The following is a 17539-nucleotide window of genomic DNA, read 5'->3' on the forward strand; positions in this document are numbered from 1 at the left end:
GAGGAAACAAGCAGTTCCATCTAAATCAAATGTGAGAACCAATAAGAACAAAAGAAGTCAATGGCAAACGTCTCTGGGTGGGTCATCTAATCCTCAACCAGATTTTGAACAAGACCATGTTCTGATATTTGAAAGGGATGTTTCCATTTTTTCAGCTGTGGAGAGGACAAATTTATAAGAAAGACTGCACCCTCTTGTTTTTTCTTGACAACAAGGAACCTCGAGCCAATGAGAAAACTATTTTCTGAATCAAGAAATCATGCAGGAGGTATGCTACTGCCATTCTCTATCTTACAATTTTGTGGATCTTGCTTTAATATTTTATAGAAGCTTATGATTAAGCAAGTGGGAAAGGTCTGTGAATGTTCAGTTTGATTTAAAAAATCATCACACGTGACCAAAGACATGAAAAAATGTCAAAGGGAAATAAACAATATTAACTCTGTAAGCGCTGGAAGATTATAGAGTTTCAGTTACATTTCTTAGATCTATTCTGTTTATTTTTTAAGGTGTATCTCAAAATATCAAACATGCATTATGGGTTAAAAATAACAGTGTTTAAAAAGAGGATATTGAAAAAGTTAAAGGGCTTAAAATAGACAAAATTTTACATTATTGACCACTTTTAGGAAGAAATCGTAACTTTTTACTGTATCTAACATTCAGGATAGTAAATAACATCAATATATAAATGTAGGAAATTACAAAAGAATATGAGAAATTATTGAAATGAAAGCTAACAAGGCAAGACAGCTGATGGATGTGAAAGCTGCAAATAGCCTCTGGATTTCATGCACGATTTCCATGGCCTTCCTCGAGACAAAAACGGTGATTATAGTATAACAAAAATTAGTAGCTACTTACATCGTGTGTCAATTCAAAGTACTTCTGACAGGCCAACTGGTAATGCATGCCCTTCACCAAATCCAGGATCTAAACAGAGGAAGAAAAAAATTTAAAGGCTTCAGAGGTAGCACAGACATACAACCAGAGAATTCTGCATCTTGTTGATATTACCATGACAAGGTAAATATCACTTTTCTCAGCAGACATGTATAATACCTTGCAGAATTCTGCAGCACATGACATCTTTGACTCGTGTATTCTATTAATAAGTGACAGCATTTAGACACGCTACAGTTCTTTAAAAACACTCTGGCCACATTAAAAACAAGATAAAACCCCAGGAAGATATATCTGGTCCCTAAAACTTAATTTTAATACCCTTAACTTCAAAAATGAGTTGTATATATATTTTGGTAATACAATTGTGACAGTTATTGCCGAACTATCATATTGCAACATCTCTTCCATAATTGCAGACATAAATCTAGTAATTCAAGTGGTTGAAGCATGAAGCAATCAAGTACACTATTTGTATTTTTATTTTCCACATTACCAGTTTGTACAGATGCAGAATAAAACACTACTGTGCTCCCATCAAGAAAATTTAATGCAAACCCTTTAGACAAGTGTCTGCGAGACAGGAATGCTTCTACCTTCAATCAGATTTGTCCTTTTTGAAATGTAGTTATTTCTAGCCAAGCTCAGCAGAATACGTGAGTGAATAGCCTGTTTTCAACACCTATTAGGAAAATCATGCTATCTTTTGTAAATACAATTTGCTTCCCAATTCTACTGCATGTAATCTCTTCTGTGCTGTATAAAGTTCCATTCTTATCAGCAGAACGCAATGCCGCCTGAATTTTTTATTTATTTATTTAAGTTACATCACCTCCTCCCTCCTTCATATAATCAAAATGTATGCGCTCTCTGCTTATCAAACAGAGAAGATTGCTGGAATTAAGAGATAACCTCACTGGAAGGAAAAATAGTTTTCAAGAAATGTTAATTTCAAGGCCCTTTCCCAGGTTTGACCTTTGTGTCAAACACAGCAATACACTCCGGCTTAAATCCCTGCTGCATTCGTTATTGGATGCCGCCTTGTATTTATTGACAGATATATAAATAAATTACATTTGCTGAATGGATAAAAATGGCAACACACTGCCAAGAAAGTACTTAACCACATTGTTTCTCTGTTACAGTTCAACTGATTACATTTCTATGCCTCTTGCCACTTCCTGTTAAATCTTCTGTAAAAGATCAAGACCAAGGCCAGCCAGGCAATGAAGTCTGAAATTTGGCACTCTCTCTCAATACACACACACATCTACGCATACATATATATATATATATATATATAAACACACTTTCTTTATCCCCCCCTTTGAAAGTGACTGAAAAAATTACCGTCACATTAAGCAAAGGGTTGAAGAAAGTTCGTCTGTTCGAAACACTTCAATTACATTTTGCCTTACATCTTCCTCTGCCTGTTCCTTACAATAAAATCTGTACTGTGCAAAAGAGCTCTCTATTTTCAAGTAAATGCTAACAACATTGTATGTATTCATGGTTTTTTTTTTTTTTAAAAAAAAAAAGTTGAATCCCAAATCTTGACATTTATGTGTATTTCAACAGGACAGAATTGTTACAGCAGTTTTCATTATACCAAAAAGCCATTATGCCCCACTATATTTTCCTCATGATTCAGAGTCACGATCAGAAGACCTACGGGTGCACTGGCTAGCTGAAAGAAACATTTGCACTGAGTTATTTCATAGCATTCAGATTTTTCTCAACTAACCCTTCCGGCGGGAATAAGTCAACTAATTCAATCTAGCTCATGAACCCTTAAGGTCTCCTAAGAATTATTCATTTAACCAAGATTACACCTCAATGTAAGTAAACAGTTCAGAACCTCAGGTGGAAATGCATTTTAAGACTCAGAACCGAGTGAGCAAACAGAAGCTTTCTGAAGTATCAGCAACTTCTGAGTATAAAAACCTCAAAGTTTAAAGGCATCGAGGTTCTCTTCTAATTTAAGAGAACTTTTAAGAAAAGTTGATCAGTTAAAAGGCTAGTAGTCATACCGCAGCTTAACTTTTCGATTCCAGACCACACAGTCATAGCTGCTTTTTGCATCAATGCTACCATTATCCAACTCTCCTGAAAAGCAGAAAAGACAAGAATTATCAAAGCTGGCTTTTGATTTACTAACTCGGTGATTCACAGGATGTGAGATCAAGCTGCTGTTGTCGCCTCTGACGGTTCAGTGCAAAAATGGTAACTTCAAGTGACAGACACCAGAAGAGGGATCGCTGACACGGTACGGATGACGAGAGAATAAAGCGGCACTTACAAATAAATTCCACTTTTGTACGAGAGATTATCCAGGACAAACTATTCTTAAACCAGACCTATTTGAGCCCTGACCCATCCTCAGGAAAATCTTGACCCATCTTTAGAGTGGAGAAGAGTACTCCATCGAATCGATACTGCTGACACGTAACATTACCAGAGCTGGCCTTGAGGAACCTAAAATTCTTAAGGAACAATTTTGTAATTGTGCAGCGGCTCCATCTTCACTGCCCACCTTCACCGCACTTTCACCAAGGACCTGCTGTCCCACTCCCTCAAGACTGCTCAAACCTCCCAGAGGCTGCTATTCTGTAACCACAATTTTTTTTTTTGCTGCACTACTATGAAGACACACATAGCTTGGAGAACAGCTGTTAAGAGGAACCCCTACCAGCATTCTCCGCCAAAAATGGTAATCACATCTTCATAGCTCTTCTTTTCCCACCACTGACAGTGCTCCATAGATCAGCATGGCAGCCAGAACAGAGCAGGGACTTTCATCTAATTTCTCAAATCAATGTATGTGGTCGCACCAGTAGGCATACTTACATTGAAGCTAGATTGAACGCGTTACATTCCTACTCCTTTCCCCTCTCCATCACATCACCTCCTCAGCTTTGGCTGTTTAGCCAAATTTCAGCCAAATTTGACAGGTAGAGGTGACAAAGCTAGACAATTCTTACGTGGTGATTAAAAACTGTGGCTGGGTAGAAAAGCCAGACAAACATTTGTGACTCATTCAGGGAAAAGCAGTTGTAATTCAGCTCCCATCCGTTCTGAGAGGCACACAGAAGGCAGCCAAAGCATAAATCTGATAACTGGCACATAACTTTAAATCAGCCACATCACATAGAAACAGATTAACTTTTTTTTTTTTGTATATGACAGGGTTGAGGAATAAGGATTACAATAAACATACCCAAAGAAGAACAGCTTTAGTAGATCAAATGGGTGTTCTGAGACGAAATAAAGAGTTAATAATGGCAACAGCCGAACCAGCTAGGAAAGAGTGCTCTGCAGGAGAGGAACGAGCAATGCTCTATTTAAATAAAACAGAATTATCATTCATAATAAATATTATCATTCCTACTACAGTTGTGCTCATAATGAAAGCAAACTTGCAGCTGCTTTTTGCTGGTGTTACCCAGAAACAGACCTCCACTCAAAACTACCTTAATTACCAGCAGCAATCTTTTGCCTCCACATATATTCAGACATTTACACTAAATTGCTTTATTTTGCAAGTAACTGTACATAGTCAAGGACTCCTTTTGTTAGTTCTTATGTGCCTTTTCTTTCCCTGCCATCTGCAACTTGCTTTTGTGATGGTGCTTTACTGACTACTAATGAGGTTAAGATGATGTTTGGCAGCTGCATGCAGCCACCTGCTTTATGGACCTTCAGCTTCTACAGCTAAGACACTGCATAGCTGGGTAGTTTGAGCTCTGCAATTATCCATTGTTAATTTCACTTATTCAAAGTTAGTTCATTTTATCTGAAAACGGCTGAATTACCTTATATCTTCCGAAATCTTTCTGCTGTAGATTCAGTTAAGCGTGACTCATTTCTAACCTTCATTTTATTTCAAAGGTGACTGAAGATATGACGGGGGGCAACTGCTGGAACACATCTGAACACATTCACATTTTCTTCTGTTTCAGGTCAGTTTGTGACCACCTGAGCATAAGTCCTGCCCCAAGACTCCACACTGCACTTCACGGGAAAATCTTTTCTCCATTTTTTAATACCTCCTTTATATTTTACATTGATCGCCAGCAATTTTTGAAGGTTTTCTTCGTATAATGTAGCACAAATTTTCTCACGTTTAAGTTCTGCTTTCCCTCTAGGACTCCCTCACAGGCTGGAGGACCATTGCTACATCCTTGCCACAGCTCCTGTTCCTCTTACACTCTTTCACTTGTCCTTTTGTAGTCAGAATACTTGATCTCATGGCACTCAGCATCGCATATGGTAATACTCAGGGCACCGTAACAGCTCAGCTTCTCCCCTGCAACTTGCATCCCAACCATGAAGTAACAAAACCTAATCCAGTATGCTTTGCAAAGGTAAAAATAAGAGGCAGTCATGACCTTGATGGAGGTATTTTATGAACATCTCTTAAAAAAATACCTGTAGTTTTCCCCCCTCCGTTTTTAATGTATAGACTTTCCAGCTTTAAGTTCTTGTTTTATGTATGACAGTGGGGAACTCATTAAACACTTAAGAATAAACGAATGTCTGAATGAGAAGAAAATGTCAATATGTGACTATAGTTGCTGCAGCAACCCCTGGGCAGCTTATTTAATGAAGACAGACATTAATTTAAACCGAGTTAATCATCTTAAAAGGAAACCTCTCTAATGCTAGTTGTGTTTGTTTGCTTGCTTGCTTTTTCAAAGTTTTACACAGCCTACTGCTGAAAGATAATGGTGTGAACATCAGGTGCATTAGCCCTTCTTGCATTTGAGTATTTCATTTCTCCGATTTCAAAAAGTTTTGAAATAGCACGTTGTAAAATGTACACTTTTAATCAGAAATTTGGGGCTATGTTTCCCCACACATTTTCATTTAACTTGACAAATCCTGTATGAGTTTACAGCCACTTATTTTAAAAGCCAGTGCTGCCTGTTTTCAGATTTGATAGATAATCCACGTTCCCATGTAGCAAGGAAATGCTCAGTCAGTGCCTCGACTGTTATCAAGTGTGAAAGCAAGCATCTGAAATACTTCAAAATCAAAACACCTTACAAAATAAAATTTTTACTTCATCTACATTTTAAGTTTACAAAACAGCAGTTTCAAGAACAATGACCTAAGACAACTTGCTTCGTATATATTGTTGAGAATACAGGAAAACATGAAAACACATCCTAAACAGTGCGTTTAAACCTTTGATTTCTTCTGTGCTATTCCTTTTTCCTCCTTTCTCTTCTAAATAAAAATGTCACGAGCAGTTTAATACTCCATAAATTGAAGCTGCTGAAGTGTAAAGACAGATCCTAATTCTGCCCCCTCATTCCTGCCATCTCCATTTTAATGACAGGCTGAAAGCGAATCTCAGTCCTCTTCCCTTTTCTCAGGTTCACCTACAGCTGGATAATTTTTCATCTATTTTACCATTTAGTCGTAAGTCCAGCATGAGGGAAGGAATGGAAACTCAAGAAGCACAGACAAACAGAGGGTAAAACTGCCTTCCATAGCAGCAGGACCAATTTAGGCTAATAAGCACGTGGTACTGAAGTCTAAGATTTGACTAATGAATTTAAATACTTTAAATTGAACTCGCTGAAACTAATGACATTCTTCTCCAACAGTGGGAGAAAGTATGCTTTTTACTCTAATTTTATTATTATTTGCCCTAAACAGCACGTAATTCTATTATTCTAAAAGACAAATTTGATTGTGTGCTAGCGGAAGGTGCCCAGAGAGGCTGCGGAGTCTGCCTGGAGATCTTCAGAAGCCACCTGGACATGGGCCTGGGCACCCTGCTCTGGGTGGCCCTGCTTGGGCAGGGGTTGGAGCAGATGCCTCCGGAGATCCTGACCACCTCAACCATTCTGTGATTCAGTAATGGACACTCTCAATATCAACTGACCATACGTTTTTATTACATTATTCTGGTGGTTAGAATATCAAATCCAAGTTCTTAAAAGTGTATTTTCTAGCCCAACCTTTACTGGTTTCCAGTATAATAAAACATCTGTCTTAAGTACTTAAAACCATGTTCTACATAGAACAAAATCTGTGCATATACTCTGACTATACTGTATTCTTAAAGACTTTTGTTATCAAACAGATTAGCTATGCTCCTCACTGTGTTTCTGTATCTTTCTTGCACTCAAAACAAAACATTCAAAACAAAAAGTTTTCTTTTTGTATGCTGCTTCACCCACACAAGCCAGTTCATCGGTCCATCAGTTCAACAGCTACTTTTTCAGTTACCAGCCCTTCAACCAGATTTTAGAACAACTCACTCTTATTTAATTGCATACACCCTTTTTAACAACAATCTCACCCTCAGCTGACAATAGCCGTACATACCTTCTCATTCCTAACATTTGTTTCAACTTATCAGGAAAAAAAATGAAGACTGGGAAAACTAAGTCTGAAATACTGTCACTCCGATTTTTAGAATAGCTTTAATCCATGTCATGTTAAGATGTCATGAAACACTTAAGACATCAAATTATATCATGCTAATACTCTCCATTGATGGTGTCAGTAATACTAACACCACAACACCAACAAACATATACTAAAAAAGTCAAAAGAAGTTGATCAAGACGCATTATACCTGAATGATAAGAATAGGTGAGAGTTTTAATACTGGAAAACAAGACTTGCTTAGTATTGCCTAGATAGTCTTGTATTTGTATCTGTTCAGCTTATATGCCAAAGTAGCCCTAGTGAAATCAATAAGCATATTCATGCTTGAAAACTAAAGACAACAAGACACATAGTTTAACTGAGGAATCATAAGCAAAGTACAGTATTAAAATACCGGGTCTACAGAGTAAATCAGAGAAAGTATAATCTCAGATGAAATGGGGGAGACGCATTCCTAACACGCAACTATTATTTTCAAAATAATGGAAAGGTTGAATACTGTCTCCTATCAATAAATGGTCCCCATCAATAGAAAATACATGGAAATTTACAGCATTTGTAGTTACACAAATCTACACCAGAGTGCCACAAAGATTTATTTTCACTAACGAAATTTCCTTGACATAATCTTATTCTCAAGACACTTGACTGTCCACCTGGAAAGACTTAATCGTTTTAAAACATTTGCAAATTTTGATATAGTAAAGACAATAACCATCTGAGCAATTTTGGAAAGCAAACAAGCAGTCTTAACTCACCATTTGAGAGATGTGAATGATGTACAATTTCTAGATTGAAGGTCTAATGCTTTTTTAAAATTCCTTGGCAAGCAATATGTAAAGGTACTCTATTTTAGGACTTGAATTTTAACTAGTTAATTTACTGGGGAAGAATCCTGCCACAAAAAAAAAATCTCACAATATCTATGCTCTAAGTAAAAATGTGAATTTTTGAAAAGAGTTAAATTAATAAATATTAAGTCCCATACGGTATCATCATCAATTAAATATTTATTATAGCCACAAGTCAAAAAAAAAAAGACAAGAATTAAAATTGCAATTGCTAAGAGAGATTTTAAGGAACTTCAATGCACCAAATTTCACTGTGATAGCAAAACCAGTCTCACGTGAGATTTGTCTGTATTAAGAATATCAATGGTTCTTGTGGTTTTGTTCCTGTTTTTATATATCTCCACAATAAATAATAGTTTAATAACTATTAGTAATTCTTACTTGAACAGTATCCTCAAAACTCACAGAAACACTACCAGCACTAACTGCGGTTAGGGCAAAATTCTTCAGCTGCAAAGGAAAACACTTTTACAGCTAGGAATGATCTAAAACTTTTCTAATATTAAATCGTCAGAAGGGGGAGTGTGGTTTGCCCAGCCATGGCTTAGCTAATTTATTTCTCTCCCTTTTAAGACTCCCCTATCCCCCAAAACATCAAACTTGTCAGAAAACATTGTCCAAAGTTCAATGACTCATTTAGAATCTTTCATTTAATCCAATTATGGAAAAAAGCGGCTTTTTAAACTAAGAGAATAATTCTACTAGAAAGAATATTCTTTATTCTAAAGTTATCTATCTTGTGTTCATTTACATTAGCATTTTTTCTTAAAAAAAAAAAAGTAGTAATTGGAGCAAAAGCAATAATGAGTCTAGGTCTCCTGTTTCTCCCTACTGCAGAACCACAAGTTTTTATTACCTTTTGCTATTGTGATAGCAGTGAATTGGGAAAAAAACCTAGGCAATTTCTTCAAAAACCGATATTTTAAAACGAGTCTAAATCAAAGCCTATCACTACTATTTTTCTATTTGAGATATGTCAGCAACATATTATAGTGCATTTAGTAGAGCACCAAAACAGATGCATTTATCTTGCATATGCTTTAATCTTCATATTCTTCAAATTGATTAGCTTTTCTCAGAAGCGCTTTTATAAAGATTTTACCTGATTAGCAGTATACCAAAAGACAGAAATGAAATGTAGTCCAAAATATAATGCAAATACTATGCAATCACACATTAGATTGTCAGCTAACCGTATTACTTCTCCAAGAAGCAATTTTTAAACAAACAAAAAATCTAATTTCACAAATAAAGAAATAGCTTATCCTGAGGAAAATGTGAACTAAATACAAGTCAAATAATTTGGTTCTTGGAATAAACATCAGGATTAATTCTTTCTGCTTCAGGGTATATAATAACTAGGCAAGACCTGTGAGTCAATTCCTCTATTACCAGAAAGATCATTTCAGCAGAGACAATCTCAGAAAAAGCCTCAGAAAATCCAGCCTGAGATAGCTGGCTGGACTGAGGTACTTCACATCAAGCAGATTTACATGTTCAAATGTCTTCATCACTTTTCTCACTACTGGCTCTACTACAAGATGACTGCAACGGAAGCAACGCTCAGACTGACCACCGACTCATGTCAGGTCTGGCAGTATTTACTTTGCACCACAATCCCAAAGCGCATCTTTCCTGTTTCACACCTTGTCCATGCACAGGGAGCCCTTTGGAAAAGCGCTGTGAGGATGGCTTATGCTCCCACCACAGGGCAGTCAAATGCTATCTTTGTATGAAAAGACTCAGGAATTTCCTGTCTTATGAACCTCAAAGGGAAAAGAGTACTCCTTATCTCAAAAGTATGAAAGACAGCCCTAGAAAGAGAAGACTGAGAACAGCACTCTATATGAGTACTCTAAAAACACCAGATTAAAATCCCAGAACTCAAATTGAGTTGGAGCACAGATGATTTGGAAAGAACCCATAAAAACAGAAGGCATAAACCAAACACAGGATGGGAAACGTATCCAAACCTATCGGTTGCTGCTTGCAATTATTGCTGAAAAAATAAAACCCACCTGCAGCCATCTCTGATCAACTTGGGATCAACTAAGACAGCAGCCTGGCTTTCATGATTCAAGGACCTCTTCAGATAAGCTGTGAAAGTTCCAGGAGAACTGGGGAAAAAAACTCACTGATGTGGCTGTTGACGTACTACAAATCCACATCTGATGGTCTGAAGCACTGTTAACTCACTTTGTGGAAGACAAACCACCACCATTCAGGAGTCTACATCCCCTTGTTAAACACAGCATATTCAGGAATAAATCACAGTTCTTTGTGCTGACAGACAGCACAAAGATTATTGAAGAGAAACACTTAAAACATCAAAAGAGCATTGGATGTAACAACCCCTGGGACTCTAATCAGCAAAAAACGTCCTCAAGATTAGCTTGTCACCAGGACCTTGACGAATATTTAAAAATGTTTGAACAAATGGAAAGGAAGCACCCCAAACAACAACAGTTCTGATCCAGATCACTGTGCATGAACTGGAGATACTAAGGGTTCAACAGACAGCTATGAAAAAATAAGAGTCCCCCAACTAAGAACTGCAAGCCTCCATGTGCTGCTGACAAAGATGTCAGCTAAGTCTCCATCAAATTCAAACTTTAATATCTATATTCATACTTGCACAAATTAAAGCTAAGACAGCAGCTCTATTTCATTTTGGGGACAAAGTAGCCACCGATGGAAAATTCTTTGTGCATGGCCTGGGCTGCCACAGCTTCTGTGGCACCTCCTCTTGAGGGAAACTGATACTCACGGCAAGCCTGATGAGTTTCCAATCAACCTGAGTTTCACAATGAGAAGTTAATCTTAGCAGGGAACAGAAACTCTCAAACTGTCAACCCCTTAAAGCGAGCTTCTGAGTTCAGGAGAGAAGCATCTACTACTGCTCATCTGAAGTACAGAGCGCGATACACTCCTCTCACAAACACCTTTCACCCAGAAGAGGGAGTGCCCCGGAGCATCGAGTTCAGGGAGAACTACAGGACTGTATGTAACAAAATGCTCGGTGGGCACGTGAACAGAACTCTAGGTGGTAAGCTCAGAAGACCTCGTGCCCTTACACACAGAGATGCTTCCTGAGACCTAGCATGGAGATGCCTTTTGAAAATCTCATCTGTTTCCATGACAATGGCTGCATAACAGATTCACACATTGTCAGATAAACATAAGAAACATTTTACAGCACAAACCATCCACCCACGAGGTCTCCTGGGTATAAACAGACACATTCTTGAAAAGGAGCACGTCTTATGGTGATAGCATATAAGGAATCTAGCTCTGGAAACATTTTGTTTAGGTGAAAAATGTATTAACTAAAAAAAAAAAAAGGTTAATCTCACAGTAGCTTGAACCAACTCTTATTTACTCAAATGTTCTCCCAGCTTACATCTTGACGGTGATACTGAGGGAGTATCACTTGCTGCAGTGGTGATAGTTACTACCTTTCTTTTCAGGTTCGTAGTGATACATCCTTCCATCTACTCCTCAGAGGAGGCTGTAAACAGAAAACCTTTTCTGCACAGGGTAATGAGCCCATAGCTGTAGATCCTACTAGCCCTTGTGATAATCCAATTAATTCTCCTCACACACAACACAGTGAAGAATGATTCCTTGACCTCCACAGGGATCTGATAAGCCACTGCATTGCTAACCCCTTCTAGAGATGGCAGAAAGGTTACTTATTAGTTGAACCTATAGAACTCTGAATATAAAAAGAAGGAACTACTTTTGACATTGAGAACATAAAGTACAGGTACGTGTTTTGGGAAACGAAGAAAATCTTCATACTAGACTTGTTTGGGGAAGTGGGGGTCTGCAGGACCTTGGTAATGGAGCGGGTGGATATTATATTTACATTACCCACTTCAACCAAGCAGTGAGGCCTTTTGGGCTGAATTCTCATTGACACACTGACTTGCTCTCAAACAACTTTGTCAACACATCCTATTGATCTGGGTTAAAAAAAAAGAAGTCTGTTATGGGATGATCCCATTCACAAAAACTCTCCAGGAGGTCACTGAATTGGATCTCGGATCACCCATTAGTTGCTGAGAAAGACAATTGTATTAATTTGTCTGCTAAATAACTACAGAGTCCTAATAATGAATAGCTGACAGATGGGTCCTACATCCGTGTAAAAACAGCAACAGACTTGTATGAAAGTGCAGACACTTTCTAACAAAACAGGTATCGTGTTCTTCCATGTGTGGAGGCAAAAATTAGCTAAAACTGTAAAAACTGTAAAACTGATGGGTGGCATCCAAAACTGAACTTCCAAACTGTCAAGCACAAACCTGCTAGCTAGCTACAACTGGTATGAGCTGGTTGTAAATCTTGATAACATTTAGACTAAACAGAAGTGACATGTTCCAATTTTCCAGTTAATAAGGAGACATAACACAGAACCATCAGTTAGGAAGCTGATTGCATATTTTGCTGGCAGACTATTAAGGTGAAGAAAAACAGGGACTTGGGAACACAGAAAAAAGAGGGTGAAGCTCCTGGGAAGTTGGGGATTATTCTGGAGATCAAAGATGCATGGTGATAAATGCCAAAGAATTCCCTGGGATCACAGCTTGTAGTGCCTGAGACTCTTAAATGCAAGCAGCTACAAAACTGGTATTGATATGACTTTCTGCCCGATCTTCCCAGACCAGCAGTGATTTCCCTGACCTGAGTAAACACAACAGCAGAGTGGGGAGCAAGAGAAGGCTCATGTGAGATAATCAAGCACGGGTATAATTCTGATCTCCTTGACTGTAAAAAGCTTTCGGATCCACTACAGGTTATTTACTGTGTCTCAACTGTGGCACCAGCACACACATCAGCTGATGAGTCAACTACTGCGCATGCTTTCATTAAATGGATGCGAGAGACTTTCATACACTGCAGGCATCTGAGTCCTGGAACACTGATGTCAAACTCTGGCTCCTCTCGAGTTTGCTCTCCTCTGTACGAGGCCACTTTAGTGTCATCTCAGTCCAGAATAATGCATTTAGTACTACCATAAACCATGCAGAGAGAACTGAAAAAGCACTGCAATACATGCATTGATCTGGTTTTGACATCACTGAAGGGAATTTTTCACTTTGTGACAACCTGCTTGTCTAGAACACACAAAGCAACAGAAAAGAATAAATGAAGACACATTTGAAGACAGCAAAGAACTCTGAAACAAAGCAAGGAACAAGTGTAAGAAGCCATGAGCCCCAGGAAAGACACTCTGTTTATTAAAATACATAGCTGAAAGGTCAAGCTTTGAATCATTCATTAAAAACATAAATCTGTTGAGTTTTAAGAAAGCTCTCGCTGATCTGAGCTAGCAGAATGTCTAACAGACTCAAAGGGTACATGCAGTTTGAGTGAATGTCAATCTTGAGGCTGATACACTGGAAAAGCAACTATATCAGAAGTTTCAAAGGATCGACAAACCGTTCACCCCTCCTAACCATTCACTGCACTAAAGGAAAACACATTTCTGACACCACTGGAAGGTCAGCAATTATCACCAGCATTGGAGAAGACACTATAAAGTTGCAGTCTGGACTGAAGGACTCTGAGTTGTTATTGGTCATGTGTAATGGGGAGTGGCAATTATAAGATAGGTAAAAGCTCTTGGAGACAGATGTGAAGCAATCCTCATCTTCCTCCTGAATATCTCAGACTGACTGATGTAAAATATCAATTTCTGAAAACCCAGACAGAGCCAGCTTTATCACTGGACTTGGTTTTGTTTTTATTACTAAGAGTGGCCACTGCAGAGCCCTGTACTCTCAATGCACTTAAACTCACCCCACAGAGTTCCTAGACTGCACTGTGTCCTTTTCCAGCCACTGATAGAGATGGTTTCTCTTACTCAGTTCTGATAAGAAAATTTAAGATTTGTAATGAGTCCCAACCCTACTTTACAAACAAACAAACAAAAAATCCACAAATGAGCTAAGGAACCATGTTAAACAAAGATCCTACCTCATTGTGCAAAAGCACTGAAGAAATAGCCTCAACTGAATCCTACCCACGCACAGCAAGGCAGCTAAAACAGGAAATCCATACCAATCTTTCCAATGATTAGCAGGATAAAAATCTCAGAGCAGCATGACTTTTGATGCATATAAAAAAGAAAAAAGCCAAAGGAAGGTATCTCTAGTGCCTGTCAGATATATGAAAGACAGTTAATATGGTCCAGGAGAGAAAGAAAGGAAAAAAAAATTCCAAGAAAAAAAGTCTGGGGATTTCTAGAATTTATGAAGAATGACTTCCAACGAACAATAAAATCTTTTAAACTATTCTCTTTTAATCTACCTCCTAATTACTTCTTCCAAGGGAAATTACTTTAAATGAAACTTTCACATTTTTTTCTAACTAGTGCAACACTCTGTTGGTGCCTGACCAGCAATGGTGATACTCCACATGAACAAAAGATATTTTTCTACAGACTTAATGTAGACTTCACCCAGTTAATATACCTGACTTTTTCCTGAACTGTCTCAGCTGAGCTCTAACCTGTATGTCTCCCTCCAATGAAGACAACAGCGCTCTTTTATATCCTTAACCTCCTGCAAGAACAATGAATGGGAGGTCAATGTCCTTCAGTATGCACGTGAAAAAGTTCCATTTTCTGCATTGCCCTTTCTATAGATGACAGGTTATCAATTTACTGTTACCTTTTAAAAAGCTGCTAAAATCTGTTAAATTTCACTAGGCATCTCATGAGCTGTTGTTGTCTAGGGGAAGTCAGCACAATGGACGTATTTTTTTTCTTTTTTTATAAGTTTATTACCGGAAACAGTGACTAACACCCACTATAGTAATAAACAAACTCATAATATTAAGAAAAAGGTCATGACAACAGTCAACACATCAATGGGAGCACTGAAGCAAGAAAGACAAGATTCTGGCTTAAGCCTTCTCTAAGAAGAGATATTTTACAAACATACCAACAAATTGCATGCAGCATTTCTACACCAATATAAAGTACAATTGAAAAACAGGGCCTCATTAAAGGAAGTTCCAAACAAAATATGCCTTACCTGAGTTATTCCACTGGGAGGGATCTTGTATGACTGCAGCTTCTGCTTCAGTAGCTCAGGCTCACTGTGGCGGAATGGGCACCCTGACAGTAAAAACAAGCAAGCTCACAAACAAGGTTGTTTACCCAGGAGTTAGCAGAGTAACACACTCTAGAGACCAACTAAACCGTTTCTAATTGTCTAACAGCTTATTAATAAAAAAGTTAATTGCCCATATGTGCAATTGCTTTTTTTTTTTTTTTTCCTGTTCTTTTTTTTAAATAATTAGTCCACTGCATGGTTAGTAGGGCACCAGACTCTCAAGAGTTACATAAAATATCTTAACATAAACAGGCCACAGTTCTCATTCAGTGACAAGAAAAGAGATTGTTAGCTCCTTACTGACAATGATAGCACTGGTACATTTAAGAGCTGTGAAAAAAATGGAAAAAAGACAATGATAGTCAACTAGTCTTTAAAACATAATCCTTTATAAAATACTGCCTTAGAAAGTTCCACCACCTTGAATAACGGTTTGGATGATGATGTGTTTTTTTTTTGTCCCAGAATTAGTTCTGAGACACAACTGGAGGAACAACCTAATACTAGAATAACAACAGTGTCACACTGGTGAGGGTTTTCCTTCAGTCACACCAAGATAGGAAATTTTTAAGTACCCCAACAAGCTTAGGATTTCTGTTCAATTTAATTCGTACCTCAGAACCCCTCCAATTGCTTACCTTTTATAACATCTATATATTTAAAGTCTCCTTGCACTGTGCAACTCAGTACATAGAGCGCCAAAAGCTATCCAGTGCAATCTAAAGAGAACATTTGAAGACCTGATCTTGAAATTAAATACATAAGAGATTACAAGAATAGCAAGACAGACACAATACTCCAATTTGTCAGATACTTTGCCAAATAATTTGTTGATAGAAAACTATGTTTATGGAAAAATATGACCTTACTCTGAAGCAAGAGTTTCAAGAAGTAAATTCCAACTGTAAATTCTGTTTGAGTAAGGACACAAGTTCTACAAAACCGATTTTTCAGATTACTTCAGTATAAAAGATAAAGTTTAAACATTATATGTACCCTGTATAATCACTATTATGACCTCGTTTGTAAAAGGATAAACAGTACAGTTTGGCATTACACATCATAGCAAAACAAATTGCTTAAGTATTTATTTCTTCAAAATACTGGAAAACATCATAAATTCTGTCCTTGTTAAGCTTCCTTTTGCAGTATCTATGTTGTCTGGGATGTGTATATAAGCCATGACTTCCACAGCGATAGATTCATTGCCCTAAAGAGTTAAAAATGTCGATACCAGGTCGTTTATAAATTTACACTATTCTACAACTATAAATGAAGCATCAAGAAGAGCCCTGAATGTCCTAAACTTCTGAGAAGCAAATGAATTAATATAAGTAGAACAAGGTTGCCAGGTTGAAAGCACAGCTTAAAAGGAATTTAACTTTGGTTTCTGACACACACAGTGGGAAGAAGACTAGGGAAGGAAAAGGAATTAGAGTTGAGTACAAAACTGAACTTCTCTTGACTGATATGAAGCAAGTAAGGCTAATCACAAGAGTAACAGAGAACAGCAGTGACTATCTTAGTAGTCCAAACTTACTACCAGTGGAAGAAACTGAAATCCATTTGGCTCTCTTCCTGAGCCAAGGAAAAGGCTAAAGATTTCCTTTTCTCTTTTCTCTTTGTTTTGAGAACTCACCATGATAATCGCCTTGACTCGGTGGATTGGACATGATAATCTTCATGCAGCTGTATGGGGTATAATCCGTTCTCCTTCCTTCTTTCCCATAGCTGTGGCGAATGCTGTAAGCATATCCTTTGTCAAACTACAAAAAAAAAGCATATATACTTATATCCTGCACCAGATTTTTAACTTTGCAAATAGAAATGCTGGATTATGAAGTCAATTCTCCAAACCTAATCAAATTGAGGAAAATGAAAATAGATTCGTTTGCTGCTAGCTTTGATTTTTACATTATATGGACTTGTATATGCACATATATGTATTTTACATGCACAAGAGAAATAAGAATTATCATCTTTCAAGCTGATGCAGAAATCATTAAAGACAATTTAAAGATCAAAATTGTGACCCCCAAGATGTTAGTAAATGATGAAGGCATGGCAATTTAAAACCTTTCATAAATGTCCATAAAATAATTGTTTTATCATCGAAAAATAATAGAAATTCAGATTTCCTTAGTCAGGTTCATATTTTTGTTCCCCCAAAGCATAATGCTTCACCTATACTTTGTTTCAGCACTAAAGTTCAGTTTGTTAGAGTCTAAAATTGAGTGCTTTGCTTGAGAAAAAACA

At 37.5% G+C, this 17539-nt stretch overlaps 1 protein-coding gene across 3 annotated transcripts in view; it reads right to left on the reverse strand.

Moving 5' to 3' along the window:
- The window catches only part of PRIM2 (DNA primase subunit 2), a 113203-nt gene that overhangs the window by 7027 nt on the left and 88637 nt on the right, over positions 1-17539 (reverse strand). For all 3 annotated transcript variants that reach the window (XM_080584873.1, XM_080584872.1, XM_080584874.1), the window contains 3 exons: positions 16923-17049; positions 15203-15285; positions 865-933 (listed from right to left, as the gene is read on the reverse strand). In XM_080584873.1, the coding sequence (XP_080440999.1) occupies positions 865-933; positions 15203-15285; positions 16923-17049 (279 nt within the window). The remainder of the gene's footprint in view (positions 1-864; positions 934-15202; positions 15286-16922; positions 17050-17539) is intronic.

This window comes from Anser brachyrhynchus, assembly GCF_964034855.1.
Source record: "Anser brachyrhynchus genome assembly, chromosome: 3".
Lineage (NCBI taxonomy): Eukaryota > Metazoa > Chordata > Aves > Anseriformes > Anatidae > Anser > Anser brachyrhynchus.